This window comes from Electrona antarctica (assembly GCF_951216825.1).
Source record: "Electrona antarctica genome assembly, chromosome: 4".
NCBI lineage: Eukaryota > Metazoa > Chordata > Actinopteri > Myctophiformes > Myctophidae > Electrona > Electrona antarctica.
In genome coordinates this window covers 40,598,894-40,622,885 of record NC_136809.1, presented here as the reverse complement: position 1 = coordinate 40,622,885, position 23,992 = coordinate 40,598,894, and the positions used below count along the sequence as shown (strand labels likewise).

Genomic DNA, 23,992 nt, shown 5'->3' with positions numbered 1-23,992 from the left:
ACTTTTTTTTTTTTGATCGTTTGCTTGTTTGTTTTCTTACCAAAACATTAGGGCAAGAACCCAATAGTGGACTTGCATTGCCGTGGTAGTATTTATTTTGAATTAAATTAAAAGAATACATTTCAGGGTTTTGGTGTGAAATCTTTCATCACTTGATCATTTACCTGAGGTCCCCATTCAACATAAATATTTAGGATACAGTGACGTAAATTCACGTGTTGGTCCTTTGTAACAAGATACCATTTTGTGATCATTTTACAACAATGCTATTCTTTTCCATATGGTAGATCCCATTTTGGGGCAAATCTCCAGTTAAACTCATTTGCTACATCACAAAATCTGAGGTATGGAACAGTGTCTTTATTGGAAAGACAGAACTTGAAGAGTTTCACAAAATGTTCTAAAGGAATGAAAGGGTAAATCACAATGAAAACTTAAGACAAGATACAAAACAAAAACTTTTTTTTCCTCCTTTCTTCAACAGCATTGAATGTTCTTTAAGCAGTTTATACAACATTCACTTCATACAAACAAAATTCCATAATGTCTTCTAGGGATGGCTTTTCCAAGTACAATCTTTGTTTCATTATAAGCCAATCACCAAAGATGGTCCTTTTTGTTAAGTTTTATCAAACTCAATACTTCCAAGATTAACTTAAAATTTGAAGGAAATTTTCAAGTAAAGACTTGAAAGTGAATCTTTTAACAGAAAGCATTTTGTTTAGGACTCTTGAAGACTCCAGAAGTGGTCACTGGTGTAGTGAGATAGGCAGGGTCACTCTGGTATAGCGGGTGGCCAGTCCACATCAACAGACTGAGGGGGCAAACACAATAACATAAATTCAACATTGCATTTAGATATTAAATAGTATAACCAACCTTAACCACGTTCAACCTGGTGTCACTATTTTGGGCAGGTCATTATAGGCACACATGTTCAGTAATGAACACAAATAGCTGATCTACAAGCTCTTGGGCACAAAACACTTTTTAAAACAACTGGGATAGATAATGTCAATTGTCAATGTACCAACTGTTTGAGTAGAAAGGGATCCAATGAATTAATGAAATCTCTGCTCGATTACCCGAACCACGCTGTCTGCACTGAGACAAACTGGGCAGCTCACCAGGGAATACATTAATGATAAAGTAATGAAGTTCACCAATCCAGATAAGTAGTCAGAATCTACAAAGTGGAGAATAAAGTGTCTGCAAGGTACTCAATGTGATAAGGAAACCTGGAAGGTTTGGATGCATGTCACTGCAAATAAAAGGGACATGCAGTTATGCACACTTGCACAGCAATCCACTACAAGTGTTTTTATCTTCTTTTTTTTATACACGTTTTTTACAAGTGAAGTTTTCCTGCAGATGCAGCCAAAGGCACCCTCTAGAGGCTATCACACTTACATGCTCTATTGATACCACTGAAAGGACCTGAAAATGCTGTTCGATTCCCTTTCTTCACATGGGAAAGAAAGTAGTAGATACACACCAATTATGAATAAAAGTATAGCGGACAAGACTTGAGTTGGAAATCATTAAGCATACATGTTAAATTATGCTCAATGTTAGCTATGGAATCATCATGGAACATGATTCTGGCCTGTCAGATCTCAGTAGAGAAGAGCCAACATGGCTTGGGAAAGCCATGTTGGCTTTCCCAAGAGCTTTCATTAATTTAAGAATGTTCTTAAAACATTTAATTCATGCCGAGGTCTAGCCCTGAAACATGAATCATAATCATGACAGTCATGACGCAAATGAAGCCAGTTTTACGCGATCGCTACATTTACACTGAAAACGTTTACTTAAACATTCCGATTTCAAATATAAAGTCCTCACCACGTGTGCCACGGTTGTTAGGAATTTGCTGGGACAGCGATTAGCATTGCTGCGTCCCGTGACGTTGTTTAATAAAAGCATTTCTATCTGAGCAGCCCGGCTACTTTTCTCAAATGGGGTTTGTTTGGAAAATTCACAGTTGCACACCGGGAGCGCAATCACCTATTAGTCTGTATTGGCAGTGCGGTCAGCATGCCTATATCGAACACACCCAGTGTTTCAGAGTGCCACACTCCTCCCGACCGACAGGGGCACGTAGTTGAAAGCCAATGCCCTAATCGCTGTCCCAGTAAACTTCTAACACCCGTGGCCCACGTGGTGAGTACTTTATTTATTTATTTGAAATCTGAATGTTTATGTACATGTTTACAATGTAAATGTAGCGATTGCGTAAAACAGGCGGAAGTTAAGCCATGGCTCTCGTGTAGTATGAGCGTCATGTGAACCATGGCTAGCCGAGGTCAGATGGTCGCACCTCAACATCCAGCTCCAGGATGTCTGCGTCTGTCTTCAGTAGCTCACAAAGGTTAGGCTTTGTACGACCAAAGTCCCCATGGACAAACTCCTTGATGTAACTGGGAATCATGGTTACGGAGCAGTCTGTGCACAGTTTTGGCAATGTTAAACAGGATGCAATTGTTAGAAATATTAATTAGGCCTTGTTCTCCAGAGTAGACCTACAGCCATTTGTAACTAACCACTTTTCTCCTCCTTGTGTGTTTGTGTGTGTATGTGTGTGTGTGTGTGTAAAATGCACCATCAGCATCTCTGTCGTGAAGATTCTCAGTAAGAAATCAAAAGAAGATGAAGAACAGTGAAACTATTTAACTGTATGCATATACAGTAAATCAGAGTGGTACAGAAAAGTGTATAACCTAAATGTTTTAAAGCATCCATTAAAAGTGTGTGTGTGTGTGTGACTGTGTGTTATTAAAGGATACGTCCCAGCCTGGGTTTTGAGCCCCAGGTAAAAGTGATGTGGGTCCACAAAGCGGGTGCTCATATTGTGGATCATACGTTTTCGGACTGCCAACGCCCGGCGATGCAGCACCCTCAGAGGAGTATTCTGGTTTATTATCAATTCCTAACACACACACACACACACACACACACACACACACACACACACACACACACACACACACACACACACACACACACACACACACACACACACACACACACACACACACACACACACACACACACACACACACACACGATGCACACGATGCACACACGATGCACACGATGCACACACACACACACACACACACACGATGTCATGAGGGGGTGACGGACCAACTAAAAGGAATTGCACGTTTTCATAGTACATAATAACAAACTAACAACACGTCTCTGTGACACGTTAGGTTTTAAACCCGTTTGTTTTTGCAAGCAACACTGGAGCACGATCTGGACTATAAATTCAATGTAAATCACTATATTCAACCATGCTCTTATTTGTATACAACAAGGAATTAACATAAGTTGAAAGAGTTCACACTTAAGCATTTTGCGCCCAAGGTAAAGGCAGAGGCCATTGTTATTAAAACAGAAAAACATTGCAAGTGGTGCTCAACCTTTTCTGGATTTGTGCATTTTCATAGTATGTTATGATCCGGCTGATTAGATCACTAGAACTAATGTAGTATTAGACATTGACCATCACAAACGTGTTTTACATGTTTATTGTTAATTTTATTAACGTGTTTTGGGGCTTTTTATTAATTCATAATCGTCTCGCTAATATTTACCGCAAAGCAGCGCTCCCCGTCGCTAAGCAATGCTCAGGTCACTGTATTTTGCCTGTAGCAAGATGGCAGCCCGCACAATGCTATGGGAGCACCGATCTTTAGAGGCTCAGATTAAGGTGGATTGAACAAAGCTGATTTCACTTCCTGATTTTTGGTGAAGGGAAACAGAAGAGTTTTCCAAGTAAAACTGAGAGCTGTATATGGTGGTGGTAGCTGACAGCGCTGGAGGTTTTGCTGGCGGTCAATGTTAACATCCAAGTGTTTTGCCAATTTCTTGAGGGCCCAAATGCAATATCCTCCTCACACCCCAGAGACTGCTCTACCACATGTCGATGGGTGTATTATTATGCACTCGACTCATATGCAGTGCTGTATTCTATTCCATTAACTGCTGGTTTCAGCAGTACTGCAGGTTACGCTGTCAGTTGTGAGCCAGATAAGAAGATATATATGTGTGTATGCATGTAGAGATTCCTGAATGTTGTGTGTCAGGAAACACACTCACTTTAATGTCGTCGATAAATGTGATGTCTTCTTTCTGTAGGGGTTTCTGGCTCCAGACGAGAGCTGTGTACGATTTCGTTTTCTCTTCTTCACCCTCCTTCATATGAGCCATGGCGTCTCTTACAACACACAGGTGACAGTGTTTTGCTTTTCATTTTCTTTAGACAAGTCATTGTAGAAGCAAAGAGAGACAAGACATCTGCAACACAGATGTCCAGTCTGGAACCAACGTGCATGTGTGGTGTGTGCGTCAGAGAAAATGATATATATACCTCGATACAATCTGTAGATCTCTCACACTGATTTTGTCTGAAGATTTGTTGATGGTCTATGAGGGGAACAAGTACAGCACGTGTGAGTGAATGCGCACACACACACACACACACACACACACACACACACACACACACCTAGTGAGAGAGAGTACCTCTTGTATCTGTTTTACTTCCTGTTTGGTCAACCTGATTCGATGAGGATTCATCAGCTCCATTGCAAATGGACGACCTGTCGACACACACACACACACACACACACACACACACACACACACACACACACACACACACACACACACACACACACACACACACACACACACACACACACACACACACACACACACACACACACACACACACACACACACACACACACACACACACACACACACACACACACACACACACACACACACACACACACACACACACAGTGAGGTCAATTGACAAATTAGTTTAGAGGTGTAACTGTGAAATAAGTTACCAGTGTATAAATCCAGTAAGGAGTTTATTTGAATTTGAAGGGACAACAAACGCAAAGGCACTTTTGGGGGGCTCTCACCATTTCCAAGAGTTCGAACATCAACATCTTCTCTTCCAGATGAGGAGAAGTTGAAGCCTGTCCACAAATCAACAGTTGACAGCATGTTTGATTGTCAACACATTTTACATTACAAACACTGTGTACTGTCTCAGTCATTATTTAGCTAGGCAAATTAATTTGAACCCACCATCTGCTCTGAAAGTGCTAATAATTGGCGCAGCGATCAGCTCCTCCACTGAAGACTCCATTTTTCTCTCTCCATCAATCACCCATGGAGTCTGAGGCAGGGTGCGAGAGAACTTGTTGTACCTCCCTAAATGCCACCACACACAGGGGGAAACAGAGATGAGAATAGGAAAGACATGATGGAGTGCATCTTCTAGGCACGTCTGTCCAGGGCCAGACCAATACAAGAGCCATACTAGGCTTTATACAGTATGTCTCCTTAAATTAACTGTAACAATAACACATTTTGTACAGATTTACGACCATGAATATTAAAATGAGAAGTGAGAGGACATAATTGAAATTATGCACATATTGCAATGTACAATTGTAGCTGATGATAAACAAGAAATTAAATGTAATTTACAAAGGCTTTTTGGCCTGAAAGGGGCGTTTAGGGCTTAGTCTCCCATTGGCCGTATAGGGCTTAGTCTCCCATTGCCTTAAGAGGCCAGCCAATCATGAAAATAATCAAAATATCGGCACTAGATCGGGACAGCTGGCTTTTCAAGCCAACTGTAAAAAAAAAGAAAAAGAAAAAGACAGTTGAGAGGTGTACACAGATGAACTGCAGTTTGGGAACTCCTGCACTAGAGTCAAGCAGTTCCCAAATGTTTTCAGCTTGACCCATGGACCCAAACGTACACAAATACATTATGACTTAATCCCATATACCCATTTCATAAATAGTGCAATCTACAAGCTCTATGTCAGGGTTTATAATACACAGAGCATAGACCATGCATCTACTCAAACATGACGACAATATATCATAATATCGTACCAGCCACAAAGACAGATGCATGAACACACTGGATCTCCTGTGTTGTACACTTGGTTGTCGGCTGTATAGGAGGACATGGGTAGTTTCTAAACAAAAGGAAGACATTTACAAATTATTACAAAAGATAATCAATTATTAAGTGACGGCCAGTTTAGGGGTACAACAGTTAATCCAACCAATCGATTTAATCAATTATAAAAAAGATTATCAGTTTAGTTGAAACTGTGTCATGATGCAAAGCACTGTGAACTTGTAGTTCAGCTATTTTCATGTGACACCAATGTACAACAAAGCACAAACTACGGCAGTAAGTGGTTAATCAGACTAAATCAGATTCAATCGATAATTTTAAGAAAAAATATTTGAATTTTTGATTAAATCGCTAAACAATTACAATTAAAGAGCAGTTCTCCATTTTTCAATTACTCAAATGCAATCAGTAGAATAATTACAAAGAATTTAATGGATAGTTCCAGCCCCAGGTCTGGACCTATAACATTGTATCTCAGCTTGTCACACTTACGCAGTGAACTTGTCCTCACGTATATTGTCCAGGGCTTTGACTACTGCCATTCTCGTGTACATTGACTACAAGAAAATAGGGGGAAAAAAACAATGGAAGCGGAAAGGAGTTTATTCCAAACGAAATTAACTTATTGTGATGCTGTGGCCAGGACACCATACACCTTTAAATGAGAGGAAGGGAAACACACACACACACACACACACACACACACACACACACACACACACACACACACACACACACACACACACACACACACACACACACACACACACACACACACACACACACACACACACACACACACACACACACACACACACACACACACACACACACACACACACACACACACACACACACACACACACACACAAGATCTGCAAGTTCGAAACTTGTTTTGAGTTTGTCAATCTGCTATTTTTGATACTTTTGTATTTTAATCCTGAAAAGTAACAGTTCTGGACATTTGAGGTTTCCATCAGACGATATATATTTAGGTAAATAAAATCTTTTGGATATTATGCATGTCCAAAAAAAAACCTTGATCGTTAGATATACTGTCCAAACTAAACAATTTTAGCTGGTACAATATAAAATACATTATCTTGAGATCTTTATTTTTCTTACCTCTTTGTTCTTAGTTGGTCTGAAGGCGTCTGGACATGTTGTGGAACTACGTGAGAGAAAGACGGATAGTTGAACCAACTCTCAATTCATTAACCTTCACTTTATGATTTCAGCCACACACCTGACAAATGTTCCACCGTATTTAAATTATACAATTATCTTCTATAGTACTTCAAGAGACATGCATTGGGCTAGATATATTGGCTGGCATTTTTACTTTTGTCCTGTGCAGTGATTCTCTTGTGTTAAAATAAGCATTTAACATTATTATTATGATAGTTGTCATTGTTATAGCTATAGAGTATTTGTAAAGTTAAGTGTTTGTAAAGTCTCACAGAAAATACATTTTCAGGTTCGGTGCCAAAGAGACGGCCTCGTTATTGAACGGCGCGCCCGCCCGCGCACGCACACAAAATATTAAAACAAAAAACACTACTACCTTCTCTGGGTAATCCTTAGAATGTAACTAATATGCTTTTCTCTCTCTCTGTACAAAGTGAACTTACAGAAAGTGGCAGTCTTTGTCTGTCTCGGGGTGGGTGAAACTGAGGTTGACCTCTAGTGCACTCTGAAAGATCATCATCTGTTTCACAGGAGACAAGAGAATATGGACACTACTGTACTGTAATGGAGTGAAATATAATGGCTGGGTGACCAAAATATATGCAGTGAGAGCCCTATTATCAAGCATTTTAAGTAGATAAGATAACATATCGGTACACTGACAATGACAGAGTGACTAATATATTCTCTGCCCATGACTTCCTAGTCTCCTTGAACAAGCTGCTCACATGTCCTCAAACAAAGATTGTTAACGTAGGAAGATACACCATCCCAATTGGAACAACTAGAGACAACATGGTACATAAATCCTACAAATGGTCTCCTAAGTGGGCACCAGGGTCCTATGTTTACTGGTACTAGATCCCACAAGAGTGTGTTGCTGGGACAGAGAAAGGTTGATAAAGTAATTTTCTCCTGATTTGTCTTGCTAAAAAGTCATTTTAGTATGAAAATCATATTGTGTGGCTTGTGATGATCGGGTCTAATATTTAGTTCAGTGACCATGGAGCTAATTCATGGTTCAGAAGCTGTGTTCACGTTCAATCTTCCATTGGAATGAATAGACTCCAACCTGCTTCTGGTCTCCTAAATAGGCGTCTGCCCACTTCACAAAGATACGGGAAGTAAACGAGAGATGGAATGTCTTGCTATTTCCGTTTTAGCCATCAATTCAGGCACTCTTTGTAAGATTGTACATTTCCAGGTCTAAGGGTCATGTACCTTTGTGACCATGGTAACGCCTCCAAGTTCCTTGTTGATGTGGCTCTGCACGATCCACTTGAAAGCCTCCTTCACCATGATGACATCATCCTGGTCTAGAGTCATCAACTTGGCTCTATCCACAGACATCAACCAGCAAAGACATTAGATAAATGCTGTAATTTTGAAAAACACATGTGCAGTTAAATGTGCAGTGCATTTCAGTACAGTAAAGAAAAGATGCCGAAGATTACCTCACTTCCTTCTTCACATACAGCCAACAGGAATGCTGAGGGATAAAAAAGTAACAGGGGCTATAAATGGTGCATAATTACATCGTTACAACAGTGTCAGAGGACTACTAATAAATTACATCGTTACAACAGTGTCAGAGGACTACAAATAAATGACTGTGTTCCTTTCTGTGGAGATTGCAACAAACTTGAACATATCCACAAACAGTGGTAAGGATCCTGATACACTCCTTTGTACAATAGTTGTGAACAGAAAATAATACAATGCATTCTTATTAGTTTGCATTATGTTATTCACAATGTAATAGCCAATGCAAAGAAATTGAGCATGTAGATCTGCTACTTTCAGACAGAGTATAAATTAAGCCTTATAGGCACACGTCTACTAATTGAAGTGTAACAGCTTTGAAATGTATGGTCTCCAATTCTGTGATGTCACACTAAAGACTGTCTTGCATCACATGTCTGTGACTGACAACAATAGGATGATTGTTGTATGAGAACAAGTTTTATTTAGATGAAAGGAGAAGACAAGTATCCACCAAGTCAACGTTTTTGGTTCATTTTCAATAGATCAGCAATGTCACAACACAATGGAGTACAATCGGGATTACAGTATTTGGTTTCCGGCTTTAGAAGTTGGTTGTTCAGAATATTCATGTACATAGTTTTGGTGCTGCCCTTGCCAACAAGAATAACACTGTATACATCATTTTTACCTGAATGACATTCCCTTTAACAGGGTAGATTTTCACAGACAGAATTCACAATAGCATCATTTTACATATCCAAATGCTTAATTGCATGATTAACTGAATGCATTCCGTGTGTGTGTGTTTTCTAAAGGGCTTCTCTCTCTCTTTCTCTCACACAGAAACACACACCTCTCTGACACGTAGCTGAGCAGGGAGAGAGACGGACAGCATCATGCTGTCACACTCATAGTTTCCTGTCTTCACTGCCTCCACAATCTGCATCAAGAGAAAAAGAATGGTTAACCTCAGATTTCACTGATGTCACCCAACAGCGCCATGATGATGCCAGTGACAAATGATAAATAAGATCCTAAAGAGTCTGAACACACACCTTCATGGCATTGGTTTTATCGCTGAACTCTGGTAGAATGCCTAAGCATACTGCACACACACGTGACTCCTTGGCTTTTAGGCTGACTTGGTCTGTTGCCATGGAAACTACATCATCAGAGCCTCCCTCTGGTTTGATGTCAGTCAATGACAGCTTCATCTTTTTACTCGGTGGGTCTTCGGTGGGTTCTTCTGGTACTGATGAACCTTCAGCGTCGTTTCCACCTGTGGGTTCTGGTACGGATGTGTCTTGTAAGTTGTTCGCTGCATCACGTATGAAAACTTGAAGTTCTTTGACTGTATCCTGAAGGAATTAAAGAAAATGCATGTTATGCACAAGGAGTGTATTCAGTAACTAGACAACACTTTGCATAATGTGCAGACTGAAGACCCACCCGTGGATATTGATTTCCTTCAACAGGTTATTACACACAAAGAGGCTCCACACCCGATAAGACTAAAACAGCTTAATTTACCCAACCAGCTCATGCTACCATTATTGTAATATCCTCACTTCGATTTGCAGATTTTGGCTTGCCTATTTTCGGTGAATGTTAGGGATATTATGGTTCAAGTACTGGTTAACCTAGGCAGGGTGACCAGACGTCCTGGTTTGGCCGGGATTGTCCTGTTTTCAAGCTGTGTGTGTCCGCCTGTCACCCTAGGTTAATATCAAAGTTAGTTCAGTTAACCTTAATGTTAGTGATCTACCTCATAGGGCTTCTGGTAGGCACCTGCCGTGCGCACACTGCAGAATCTGAGCACACAGTGTGCACAGCATCCAGCTGACAGCAGCTTCTTGATTATAGGTTTGTCCTTCTCCTTCAGGGGCAGCATGGTACAATCTGGAATGGTTCAGGACACACAGAAAAATGTTTCCTACTGTACGCATGGTCCCATACTGTTCTTCCGTCACACTGACGCTGCACACAATTATGTGTGACCCTTTGTAATCTTAGTTGGAAATGTAGGGTTTCCAGCAACATATTATGGAATGCATGTGGTGTTGGTTTATCTTATCTGGCTCACCATCACTGCAAAGTGCAAACATAATCCACTTTGTAGCTGACAAGTTACGCTACATCAACAAAATACATCCAACCAAGAATACATACTCAAAACTAACTTAAAACATGGTTTATTCGACCGGTTGTGTAACGTAACGTAACGTAGCTAACTTTGAGCATTAATTCATTAATAGTGTGAATTCAAGAAAACAAGCATAACTCACACACAAAAATCTTTGGAAAGATTAGCAAATTCAATCCCCCAAATACTTCTGCTACAGTATACTGACTCAGGCTCAGCCAAAAATAAACAAATCAAAATAGCCCAGATCAGCTTACCTTTAAATTGGTATTATTGTTATAAAAAGACTAGTTTTCTTCGATCCGCACATGTAACCCCCGTGGGCAAATCTCTAGACTACTATTTCACGTCATCTCCAAGCGTCTTGCAGCTGGGTCCTTTCTTTCCTAACAAGAGTCGCAGCCGGTGGCTCTGGAAGGTTCTGAGTTGAAGCAGGAGCACGTCTATAAATCTGAACCCATCCTTAGCCCAAAAGGAACCCATCGACACCGGCGCTCATCTAGCCCTCATCCGAAGTCTTTGCTTTACAATTTCTTTACAATTTACCACGAAAGTTAAGTAAGGATACCTGAAGTGATGGCGACGACAAGAATCCTGAGCGGAGGCAATCTGGGCAAAAACAAAGGAGGGGCGTATGTGGACCGCGATAAGCCGGCGCAGATTCGATTCAGTAATATATCTGCTGGAAAAGGTATTAAACATTCTAATGTGGCATTCTCAGGTTTTATTTCTAAACGTGTGTGTCTGTGCGTGTCCCTTACTTGCGCGTGTGTGTTCACGATCAGTTTCTACGACGACTCTTTTCCCTGTATCATCCATCACAAGGATGCTAGTAACTAGCCTGGCCCAGGCTGGGCTGTTTCAGCATCATGCACTGTCTGCAACAATGCACATGACTCAACATAATAAGAGTAGGAAGTTCATGTACTGCTAGAACTGAATTTTTAGAAACTACCATACCAACCTCTGCCCCAACCGCAATCCTAATGCATTGTCTATTCTCTGATTAATTGAATATGAACAATCCCAATGGAAACAAGCTATAGGCTTTCTTGAGTTTTAAATCACATTAGCAGATACACACACCCCAACCTTAGCCTTGCCTAACACTAAGCCAAAAGTTCACCCAGAATTTTGCCACTGTTAATAGATCTGTTCCTTTCTGCAAGCGACACCATCAGAAGACAAGGTAGCTCTGGTCCATAGCTCTAATGCGTATTAGAGCTAAAGACGAGGTATAATGTGTACGTTAGGCTTTACACTCAATACACTGCCATTCTTTATTACAAAAGTCATGATAACAACGCTGTCAAACCGATGAGCACTTAGACGGCTATAAAAGGCATTTTATTTATAAAGTAAAGCACGCTACTGATGACTGATGTCTTGGTTGCTGTGATTTTTTAATTTCATCAGACGGTGTCTATGAATTTGTACTGTATGGACGTGGTGTGCTCTGCAGAAAATATATATACTGACTGAATGATTTGTTTTTGACAGCTGTTGCAGATGCCATCAGAACCAGCCTCGGACCCAAGGGCATGGATAAGATGGTAAATGGAAATGGTCTTTGTTTTGGTTCTTTTAACAGATTCGTTTCATGCATGTGTCTATAAACTGGATGTAAATGTTTCAGATCCAGGATGGGAAGGGTGATGTGACCATTACCAATGATGGTGCCACTATCCTGAAACAGATGCAAGTGCTCCACCCTGCAGCTAAAATGGTATATGTTTTTTGAAACATTAAGTGGCAAGTGCTGTAATGTGATGGTCATCCCTGAATATAAACGTTATTTTTTCATTTATTGTCTGAAAATGAGTCAGGTTTTATTTTTTATGTAGGACATTATTATAGTGAGTGGCAGGTCAAAATGTATATACTTTGAAACTATTGCCCTGAAATTTAGTTACAGAACAACATGCGATAAGTCTCATCTCATCTGTTACTCTCTAAGCAGTTTTAAAATAAATACTGAAAATTTTGGACCAAAAATTGTGACCACGCCCCGGTAAGATTACTCACCAATACTGTGAGGTCGGGATGCTAATGTGTCAGGGTGTGTGTTTTTAGCTCGTTGAGTTGTCCAAAGCCCAGGACATTGAGGCTGGTGATGGCACAACCTCTGTGGTGGTGATCGCTGGAGCTCTGCTTGATGCCTGTTCCAAACTACTCCAGAAGGGTACGTACTGTATGGGCCGATTCATACTCCTAGAGCCGAAAAAACTATTCGGTTCTGTAAAAGCTACCATGTGACATCATTCGAGGTTCCGGGGTGGGGGGGGGGGGGGGGGGGGGGGGTTGGCAGGAACCATCATAAAGTCGGCACTATAGTAGTATTTCTAGTAAGAATCACTCGAGATTGTGTTGAATAAATGTATTGCCACACAACATACTTTTTGGGCAGACTGATTTTGTGCCCATCGCGGCTTGTAAATTAGTGTTCTGTTCATCCCTCGGCCAGGTATCCATCCAACCACTATCTCAGAGTCCTTCCAGAAAGCCGTGGACAAGGGTGTGGAGGTGCTGACCAACATGAGCACACCGGTGCTGCTCAGTGACCGTGAGACACTGCTCAACAGCGCCACCACCTCTCTGTCCTCCAAGGTGGTGTCCCAGTATTCCAGCCTGCTGGCGCCCATGAGTGTGGATGCCGTGATGAGGGTTATCGACCCCGCCACGGCGACTGGCGTGGACCTTCATGACATCCGCATTGTCAAGAAGCTCGGGTAAACCATCAAATCGTTATCTATTTGTAAAAAAACAAATCGAATCATGGAAACAAATTAATTTGAGCAAGACTTTAGCCGGAACTTTGACCATATCTGTAGGTGGCGCACTGGACTGGAGTAACAAAATAAATCTGTCCGGTGGATTTTCCACAAAAGGTGGGGGGATGAGAGTCTTTCCACACACATTTTAGGCTTTCAACACATTAAAACCATCTTTGTTTTGGGTGAATAGCAAAAGTATATTCTTTATTTTTGCTAAAGTCGAGAGACTGCCCTACCGGAGATAATACCAGAAGAGTCACATAGGTCCTCCTAACGCCTATAGACCAGAGCTCAGAGAGAGACACCGTCACCTCACCTACCCTCTTATAGATGGCTAGCATCCTGCAGAGCCACGCCATGAAAATAAATGGAATGCATCATTATGAAAAACGTTACGTGGGCACAGTAATAACAGTACAATAAATCACATGTTAACCGTTACAGCTGTAGTGCAGATGTTGGGTTTTGTTTATATATAATATGGTTTCCGACGGAGACCTTTTTACCTCAAAGGAACAATCCTCTCAATTATCAATAAGTGATGTATTTCTCCAATGTTGAGATATGTTGCTAGGTAAGTAGAATTGATGTGTTCAGCAGTGACTTTTCACTATGTTCACACTGGCAGCCCAAATCTGATTTTTGTTCCATCAAGATTGGAATCCCATTGGTTTTAGTCCGGCAGCCGGGCTTGTGGGGTGGGAAATTTGGTATATAGTCTTTTTATTGAACTAAAATATTGTCTATATTCATACATTCATGAATCCACTTGCTGACCGGCTGTCGCTATTGGGCATTTTTTTTATAGGGGTTTCTTGTGACCCTACCATTAACATCCTATGGCAGGCAAAAAGGTCAAACTTTCCTTTTGCTTTAAGTAGCATGTGACATGTCAAACTAGGGGGCTTTCATCATTTTAAATCCATTCCAAGCATTAGTTTTGCACAAAAAAACACTCCTTCGGCTAAAAATGGCCATAGCCGTCATGACAAATGGGATGAGGTCAGCACAGTTTGGGCACATTTGCAAGTGGCTGTGGCTGTTTTTAGCCCAAGGAGTGTTTTTTTGTGCAAAATTAACTTTGAATGGATTCAGAATCATGAAAACCCCCTAGTTTGACATGTCACATGCTACTTAAAGCATAAGGAAAGTTTGACAGTTTGGCCTTATACAGGATGTTAATGGGTGTGTCAGAAGAAACCCCAATACAAAAAATTGCCCAATAGCGACAGCCGGTCAGCAAGTGGATTCATGAATGTATGTACAGTATATAGACAATATTTTAGGCCAATAAAAAAGACTATATACCAAATTTCCCACTTTAAACAAAAGAAGCATGTCGGCTGCCTGACTATTTGATCAAAATGCCAACAAAAAGTAAGCAAGGAAAACAAGGTAATCCATGAAATGGTAATCCAGGATCATCAGTCTAACAGTAGAATATCAAAAGAATATATACTGCACATGACTTGGCATTCTGAACCACATTCTTGGGTGGTAAGGTTTGTAATGCACCTCAGTCTCTGGACACTCGGGACACTGAAGTCAGATTTATACTTGAAACTGAAAATGGCTGATCTAGAAGTTCACATATTGCAATGTGTGAGCAGCATTACGCGTGCCTATGTCATTACCACAGCAACCAGCGCAGATAGGTCGTTGATGACTGAATTCACCTGGCTGATCTGATCACTTGCCAATAACTGAGTGGACAGTCGGTCCTAGAGATCAGTATCAACTTTATTGTCACATCACCGGTTTACAAGTATAAAGATGTGGGAGAAATTCAGCTTTCAGGAACGATGGGGGAGGAGAGAGGAAGGGAAGAGGAATAAAATCATCAAAGATAATTGTACATTTATAAAAGTAGCAGGTATGTACATGATACATACCTACAGGTTAGAAATATGGTACAGGTTAAAACAAAGATGGCAGCAGGTGCCGTACATGAGGTAGGTAGAGCATTATAATTATTTTTAGTGGACACAGGGTCATCCACATGGCTTATTAGTTTGTTGGTGCTAACTGCTAACCCAGTACTTTTGTGTGCAGTGGGACCCTTGACGACTGTGAGCTGGTTGATGGTTTGGTGCTGACACAGAAGGTGGTCAACACTGGTGTTAACCGTGTGGAGAAGGCAAAGATCGGCCTGATCCAGTTCTGCCTGTCCCCTCCCAAAACGGATGTGAGTTACCAACTAATACGCTTGAATTTTAGGCTGTATTATTTGTGATGATGGACTACTTATGCATTTGTTACCTCTATGAACGCAGTGGTGCTAAACCTGGTCTCTTGTAGTCTTCAACTGTTTGGCATGAGTAGATATAGTTGCTTAATGCACTAATGTGAAGTAATACTATCAGTCAAAAAGTTGACTGATAGTATTTGTCAGCAGTTCTAGTGTATCTCTTATCAGATAAAACAACATTGTGACCATTTTCTTCCCTTGAAATCTGTGTTTTCCCACTGGTGTCCAGATGGACAACCAGATTGTAGTGTCAGACTATGCCCAGATGGACCGTGTGCTGAGAGAAGAGCGTGCCTACATCCTCAACCTGATCAAACAGATTAAGAAGGCAGGCTGCAATGTCCTGCTCATCCAGAAATCTATCCTCAGGTAACCCTATTTGAATTTCTATTTTTGATGGCCATATATGATTCATGATGAGAATTTAGTGAATGTTGAAAGTGTCATACAGTCAACACTAAATTAAGTTTTCAAAGACTTGATATTGATACCAAACCTTATCCTACAGAGATGCTATGAGTGATCTGGCTCTGCATTTTCTCAACAAAATGAAGATCATGGTCATCAAGGAAATTGAGAGGGAAGAAATTGAATTCATCTGCAAGGTAAAATCCTAACTTTTAACATCAGTCTTGTGACAAGCTGCCTCCTAATTGTAGCCATGTTTTATAACACTGCTGGTTAAATATACACACTGTAGTGACTGAATCTGACAGTTCTAATGTTCCTGAACTGCTTAAGTTATAATGTTGGATTTAATTACATTTGCTGCATTAAAACAAATCCTTTGAATTGAAGACCTTTCTCATAGTGTATGAATGAAGTGACTGACTCTCTCTCTCTCCTGTCCCCTATTTTTAGACAATTGGTACCAAGCCCATTGCCCATATTGACCATTTCACACCAGAGATGTTGGGCGCAGCTGAGTTGGTAGAAGAGGTCAATCTGGACGGCTCTGGCAAGCTGGTCAAGGTATGCTGTAGCTTTATTCTCAAAGTGCTCATGCTAATCCTATGCATAGTATGGAATAACACTTGAGATGGTTAGTTGTAATGCACATTTATATTTTATTCCAACTGTTAATATGAGCCGTTTCTTACAATGGAGGTCTGCGAGCTAGGAACCCGGATGTGAAAACATTATACTCTGCCCTAATCTGGCTAGCACAGCTAACTACCCTCTATCGCCACCCTGTGGCAGACTGGCAGTCAACTTGTTCATTGGCCAATGTCTTTTTATATTCAATAGTAATAACTGTTTACAGTAAATACTAATTTATACCCATATCCAGTACCATGTTGGTTGACTTCCTGATGTGTTGTCTGTGCAGATCACAGGCGTTGCCAATCCTGGTAAGACTGTGAGCATTGTGGTCCGTGGCTCCAACAAGCTGGTGATTGAGGAGGCTGAGCGCTCCATGCACGATGCACTGTGTGTCATTCGCTGCCTGGTCAAGAAGAGGTATGTTTCCCAAACATCTCCTTTCTGGGTTAGCTACTGAATGCCAGATTTAAGACATCACCGATGTTTGATTCAACCCTTCCTTTAATCTGCTCCCTGTCTGTCCCTCAGGGCTCTTATCGCCGGTGGTGGGGCCCCAGAGATCGAGCTGGCGCTGCGGCTGGCAGAGTACTCCCGCACCCTGGCAGGCATGGAGGCATACTGTGTGCGTGCCTACGCCGACGCACTGGAGGTGATCCCCTCCACGCTGGCAGAGAACGCTGGGCTGAATCCCATTTCCACTGTGACAGAGCTCCGCAACAGGCACGCCCAGGGGGAGATCAATGCTGGCATCAATGTCCGCAAGGTGTGTTGGCTGCATCGCTGTTCATCAAATATGAGGTTACTTTTTCGTTCATGCTAAGTTGAACAGTTCAGGGGTTATAGACCTATGTGAAGAGAAGAAAAGTACAAAAGTTACTGTGTAGTGAAAGGTGAAAAGCCTTAGCCTTCATTAAACATTTTAATCTTGTTGTATATCTATACGTATCTGTCTGAATATCTATCAATTAGGGATGCACCGAAAGGGAAATTCTTGGCCGAAACCGAATATAGGAAACAGTTGGCCGAAAACCGAATAGCCGAATATGATTAATATTATATCTTGTTTCCTATACCATTGCTGTCATGGCTGCACCTTAAAGCTACCTGATTTAGGCCTGGGCCGTGGCTCAGCGGTCCAGGCACCTTGGCTGGTAATCCAGTCTGGCAGTGTGCCGCGGGTTCGACTCCCGATCCCGACGGCCTTTACTACATGTCACCCCCCCATCTCTCTCCCCATTTCCTGTCAGCCTACTGTCTATCCCTCCATAAAAATATATAAAATAAAAGCGAAAGCCACAAAAAAAAAAACATACAAAAAAAAAAAAAAGCTACCTGATTATGACAAGACATGATTATAGCAAAACTTAAATAATAATCACTTATGGGTCCATAAAACATTTTTTCAGCACTTTTGAATGCATTAATTGCATACACTATTCGGTAATATATTTTCGGCCTATTGGTGCCGAAACCGAATAGGCCGAAAATACTTTTTTTTTTTGCCATTTTCTGTGGCCAAATATTCGGTGCATCACTACTATCCATTCCATCATCCATGAATGAATTGAGTTTTATTTCGTTCTTGTACAGAGTTTGTCACAACAAACGGCACAAAACTAATTTGGACCGAAAAGGTGTAACAATACGTTTTCTTTTCTGAGGATTAGACATTTAGACATTTTCCACATGCCCCCACATTATTGGTCATTCTGTGTCCCTTATTTGTTTGTTTTTCATGCAATGCAAATCCATATCTCTTGAAGGATATGTGTAATGAACTCCTTGTGTTGTCTCACAGGGCGGTATCTCCAACATCCTGGAGGAGCTGGTAGTTCAGCCTCTGCTTGTGTCCCTCAGTGCTCTGACTCTGGCCACTGAGACTGTTCGCAGCATCCTCAAGATAGATGATGTGGTAAGAGACCCCTACCACCTAAAACTGATCTAAAAGTACCGTATATTAATTGTAAACCATAATGTGCACTAAAGTAACAGACAATGGAACATTGTGGAAACTTCAGAAAAGCATGTTTTATCTTCACTTAAGAGTCCTATCTTCGTCAGTGCCTTACCCCTTATGCCTAAACACGCAGGCTTGTAGATAGGCTATTTGAACTATTCAAAAAAGTAAAAAAGGCAAAGAAGTTTATGGATAAGGGGTAAGGCACGTACAAAAATAGGGACCTAAGTAGCCAGGCAATCAGATCTCCATCTACTGATTCATCTGTGGAAATCTAAATTCCAGGATTGCATTGGTTTTGTGATACTGTTGCTCTTCAAATTGTTGCCATAAAGTTGTAGTCCATTCATTGAATTTAGATGTCACTAGACGTATCAGTAGGCGAAGATCTCTGCTCACCTGTTGAGACCATGTCCTTTATCATATTGCATTTCCATGTACAAGTTTTACAGCACCTATAGAGTTCCAAACATGTTATCTATCACTAAAGGTGAAGTGGGAAATGGAATGTCTTTCTTTTATTACAGAACTGTAGTGTAATTTTGTACTGAAAAGCTGCTTTCTGTCCTTTCTTGCAGGTGAACACTCGGAATTAAGAAGTTATGTTTTCGTCCAGTTCTGTCGTTATGGCTGTTGGCACCACAAAGGATCATTGGACTGTGTTTGCTTAGATCTGTCTGTTCGGATGTCCTCTGTAGTTGTTAAGTTGCATAATTTGCATAATTTAATAAAAAAATCCTGTTTTTTTTTTTGACACTCCAGCTCCTTCCTGCGTGATTTTCTTATGAGCTGCACCTGAATAATAGGCCCTACACACTGTAGGACTTTTATAGTTGTCGGGGAGTCATCAGATCGTTATGTATTTAACACACAGGAGTTTTTTTTTTCTTTTTTAAATATGCTGTCATATCTTTGTGGCTTTCACACTAAACGTTTGTTCGCCGACTAGGTATCACACACTGCAAGATGCCATCCAGACCTGACATTTGGGGGGGGGGGGGGGGGGGGGGGGGGGGTGATTGTAGCCCCCAGCCAAGACCCAGCCCGCAACAGCCCTGCCAATCAGGCTCAGCCCTATTGGCACGGTAGGTTGCGCCTTGGTCTGGCGAGTGGCAGAGTGGAACCAGAGTTCAATCCCCGCTGCCGCGTAATGCTACACATGCAAAGTTTACATTTTTTCATTCTGCTTTAAGGATCATATGGCGGGTCGAACTAGGAGGTTGTCACGGTTCTGAATGCATTTGCAAGCATTTGTCTTGCACAAAAAACTCCTTGGGTCAAAAAAGGCCATAGCCACTATTCCAAATGTGGTGATGTATTTGTGACCCACATTTTCAAAGTTTCCCAAGGTAGTTGGGTTTGAACAAATTGAGAAGTGATAGTAGACTAGAGTATATTAATAGAGTATAGTATGAACTAATTTGTGAAGAAAGCTATTGGTAAGCATTTATTTTGCAGATAGGTCACAAACTTTGCTATTTGCGGTGATTCATAGTAGATCGGGTGTATTTTTGTCATCCCCGGCCTAAACCCAATGTAATAAAATTAGACCTCACATATTTTGGTATGTCACTGTGAATGCTATAGCATAGGATAAATAATCAGCTATAATCAATTTTTGTTCTTGTATAACTAACATCAAATGTATGTTTCAGGTTAGTACTCCTATACATGTATTGTCTTAAGCATTCACAACATATTCAATATCAATTAATTTGAATTGATCATTATATAGACGTCTTTCGTAAGGGGGCCTGTTACCCCATTCCACCCTAAAGAAGTGTGCCTTGAAAATGGACCACTTTCAAAGAGCACTCACTGCTTTCATAACCCAAAGTCAAAGTCCTTTTATCGTGTTCGAATGAAATAGCCAGAAAATTAAAATGAAGGGTCCATGTGTGCACTGAGGATTTACTGTAGTTTTAGGGTTGAACAGATGTAGACCTCTTTTACGGTAATGTAGCATGGTGCAACATGAGTAGGCCTACTGTAATGTAGCATGGTGCAACATGAGTAGGCCTACTGTAATGTAGCATGGTGCAACATGAGTAGGCCTACTGTAATGTAGCATGGTGCAACATGAGTAGGCCTACTGTAATGTAGCATGGTGCAACATGAGTAGGCCTACTGTAATGTAGCATGGTGCAACATGAGTAGGCCTACTGTAATGTAGCATGGTGCAACATGAGTAGGCCTACTGTAATGTAGCATGGTGCAACATGAGTAGGTCTACTGTAATGTAGCATGGTGCAACATGAGTAGGCCTACTGTAATGTAGCATGGTGCAACATGAGTAGGCCTACGGTAATGTAGCATGGTGCAACATGAGTAGGTCTACTGTAATGTAGCATGGTGCAACATGAGTAGGCCTACTGTAATGTAGCATGGTGCAACATGAGTAGGCCTACTGTAATGTAGCATGGTGCAACATGAGTAGGTCTACTGTAATGTAGCATGGTGCAACATGAGTAGGCCTACTGTAATGTAGCATGGTGCAACATGAGTAGGCCTACTGTAATGTAGCATGGTGCAACATGAGTAGGCCTACTGTAATGTAGCATGGTGCAACATGAGTAGGCCTACTGTAATGTAGCATGGTGCAACATGAGTAGGCCTACTGTAATGTAGCATGGTGCAACATGAGTAGGCCTACTGTAATGTAGCATGGTGCAACATGAGTAGGCCTACTGTAATGTAGCATGGTGCAACATGACTAGGCCTACTGTAATGTAGCATGGTGCAACATGAGTAGGCCTACTGTAATGTAGCATGGTGCAACATGAGTAGGCCTACTGTAATGTAGCATGGTGCAACATGAGTAGGCCTACTGGCACGGGATTTTGTTTTCTTCTGATAAATTATATTGTGATTTCACATTTTAGCATACTTAAAGAACCTTGTGCATTGGTGCCATCTTTTTATATATTCATTAAATTATACTATTCATTAAACGGTTTTGTACCATTAATCATTCAAGTCCTATGCTCAAGGATTGTCAATCTTTGTCATAAAAGGTTTGAAACAGTCTAATGTGGCACTGCCAAAGTTTTGTTTTTTACTTTGATCACATGCAGTAGTGGACAAAGTATATAGTCATGTTTTTTTGTTTTTTTATTGATTGAATACTTTATTAGTAAAACATTTTAAAACAGCACGGATGTACAGTAAAATACTTGTGCTAAAAGGATAACACAAAAAAGTGCTGGGGACTTCCATTGTGGTCCTATGTATTCAATTCAGAGAGAGAGAGAGAGGGATATAGATATAAATCAACACATTGCTGTAATTGAAATTTATAACTATAAATAAATAGTACTGCACACAAACACAATAGTAGGCCACTCAAGTAAACTTAAATGTACTTCACTGTCCACTATGGAATTACATACTAGGCTTAGGTGAAATGAAATGAAATGATTACTATATTTACCCAGGGTATCTGGGCTAAGCTCAAGAACTTGTTTCCAGCCAGGCCCTGCTCATAGAACATTTCATCGTAGTGGTTCAATGCCTTGTTCAAGGGCACTTCAGCGGTGGTAATTTGAACGTGTCGGACCGCTGATTCGAACTGGCGACCTTCCGGTATCAAGACCGCTCCGCAATCCGTTCGACCACCGCTGCCACATTTTGCGGGCACCTCGATTTAAATTGGTTATTTTGTCCAAAATGTTACAAGTTAAGCAAAAATCACACCCGTGTGAACTGAGTGGTGTAAGGTCTTATATAGACTGATCAGCTGTGGTCTGACGTAATGTCTGACGTAATTAAATCACACCCGTGTGAACTGGGTGACCATAGCAACCATGCTCATTTTTTGGTACGAACAGACACGTAAACTAACAAAGCTGAAATCACACCCGGATGAACTGGGTGACCATAGCAACCATGCTCATTTTTTGGTACGAACAGACACGTAAACTAACAAAGCCAGTTGTAGGAAAAATATACAAACATGACGTGAAGATGTGTTCAATTTCTTGTTTATGCCCCAAAACGACAGGTTTTGTTTTGTTGTGTAGCAAGCACGTTCTAATCATGTATACTTTAATTCAATTAAAAACATTTTCCAAATAGGCTATGTATGTATTTTGACCAAATAACCAATTTAACACTGAGGTGCACTGCCCACTCTTACGGGACTACAAATTTCAAGCCCCCAAATGAGACAGCGTCCCCACAGACCCACTTCCAGATGAGTATTAATAATAGTCTTGCAAGATGCTGTTTAGATCATTTTCAACAAATACATAGCATATAAAACGAAATACAACAAATTGTCTGGGTATTGAAAACCTCAAGGGATGCAACCGTGACGTATATATACCGTGCGACCACTTTGACTTGAGATTTACAATGCTAGCACTTTTGAAATGAAATGAAATCTATATTTACCCAGGGTATCTGGGCTAAGCTCAAGAACTTGTTTCCAGCCAGGCCCTGCTCATAGAACACATTTCATCTTAGTGGTTGATGCCTTGTTCAAGGGCATTTCAGCGGTGGTAATTTTAACGTGTCGGACGGCTGATTCGAACTGGGAACCTTCCGGTATCTAGACCGCGCCGCTATCCGTTCGGCCACCGCTGCCACCAAACTGATGGAGTATATTATAGTACATTGTAGGATGTATATTGAGATGGCAGGTATGTGACATTGAAAAGGACAAATCAAACATATGGGACACTTTATTAGCTATAGCCTCAGTAATGAACCAGTGAAATTAGGGTATTTTATGATGCCTCTCAGTCTCAGCCTCAGGGATTGTATTGGCAGCTGCAGTACACAGTTGAAACGGACCAGAAGTGGGGCCGCTGTCTCATTTGGGGGCGTGGAATTTATAGCCCCGTGTGTCTCTATCTAGTAGTGCATCTAGTGCCACTTATCCTCAGTGTTCACACGTTCCCTTCTCACTACTGCCACCATCTGGCGGAGTCGGTTAGCAGTTTGCGTCATCGCTCAAAATCTGCGTTCAGCAGAGAAGCAGGCAAGGAGGCAGAGCCATATAGTATAGATAGACAGAGTTACGCAAACTCCGTTCACTTCACGGGGCGACTCTTCTAGGCTCGCGCGAGTGCGAACCATAGTATTAAAAGGAGGGTGCGAACATGAAGCACGTGACCAGGCTGTTTTATGCCCCTTCAACTCTTTATGGCTCTGGCAGGAGGCATCGCTCGTGACGTCATGCCCC

At 41.2% G+C, this 23,992-nt stretch overlaps 2 protein-coding genes across 3 annotated transcripts; one reads left to right on the top strand and one right to left on the bottom strand.

Annotated features, from left to right (window-relative positions):
- Nucleotides 1-338: 338 nt before the first annotated feature.
- pus10 (pseudouridine synthase 10) lies at nt 339-11,174 on the bottom strand. 2 transcript variants are annotated; one of them, XM_079499454.1, is made up of 18 exons: nt 11,042-11,174; nt 10,407-10,540; nt 9,697-9,999; nt 9,495-9,581; nt 8,611-8,645; nt 8,378-8,492; nt 7,600-7,676; nt 7,094-7,139; nt 6,461-6,525; nt 5,938-6,023; nt 5,116-5,241; nt 4,947-5,003; nt 4,534-4,610; nt 4,379-4,434; nt 4,108-4,225; nt 2,787-2,929; nt 2,321-2,420; nt 339-814 (listed from the first exon to the last, which is right to left on the bottom strand). In XM_079499454.1, exons 2-18 carry the CDS (start codon nt 10,530-10,532, stop codon nt 776-778), a joined length of 1,656 nt encoding a protein of 551 aa, XP_079355580.1. In that variant the 5' UTR covers nt 10,533-10,540; nt 11,042-11,174; the 3' UTR covers nt 339-775. The 2 variants fall into 2 exon arrangements, with proteins under 2 accessions (XP_079355580.1, XP_079355581.1); XM_079499455.1 differs by lacking the exon at nt 11,042-11,174 and adding an exon at nt 10,927-11,031.
- A 13-nt stretch (nt 11,175-11,187) lies between these two features.
- On the top strand, nt 11,188-19,568 carry cct4 (chaperonin containing TCP1, subunit 4 (delta)). Its single transcript, XM_079499456.1, has 13 exons — nt 11,188-11,475; nt 12,285-12,337; nt 12,421-12,510; nt 12,858-12,966; nt 13,249-13,513; nt 15,611-15,743; nt 16,036-16,175; nt 16,315-16,411; nt 16,668-16,778; nt 17,137-17,267; nt 17,379-17,613; nt 18,649-18,762; nt 19,386-19,568. Exons 1-13 carry the CDS (start codon nt 11,361-11,363, stop codon nt 19,401-19,403), a joined length of 1,611 nt encoding a protein of 536 aa, XP_079355582.1. The 5' UTR covers nt 11,188-11,360; the 3' UTR covers nt 19,404-19,568.
- Nucleotides 19,569-23,992: the final 4,424 nt, after the last annotated feature.

Excerpts from the sequence above, each read along its gene's own strand:
- cct4 (XM_079499456.1), top strand. The coding sequence starts at position 11,361 with ATGGCGACGACAAGAATCCTGAGCGGAGGCAATCTGGGCAAAAACAAA. Across the intron at positions 16,412-16,667 it reads AAATTGAATTCATCTGCAAG|ACAATTGGTACCAAGCCCAT; the intron begins GTAAAATCCTAA and ends CCCTATTTTTAG. Across the intron at positions 17,614-18,648 it reads CTGGCATCAATGTCCGCAAG|GGCGGTATCTCCAACATCCT; the intron begins GTGTGTTGGCTG and ends GTTGTCTCACAG.
- pus10 (XM_079499454.1), bottom strand. The coding sequence starts at position 10,532 with ATGCTGCCCCTGAAGGAGAAGGACAAACCTATAATCAAGAAGCTGCTG. Across the intron at positions 8,493-8,610 it reads TATGTGAAGAAGGAAGTGAG|AGCCAAGTTGATGACTCTAG; the intron begins GTAATCTTCGGC and ends GTCTGTGGATAG. Across the intron at positions 5,004-5,115 it reads TAGCACTTTCAGAGCAGATG|GCTTCAACTTCTCCTCATCT; the intron begins GTGGGTTCAAAT and ends ATTTGTGGACAG.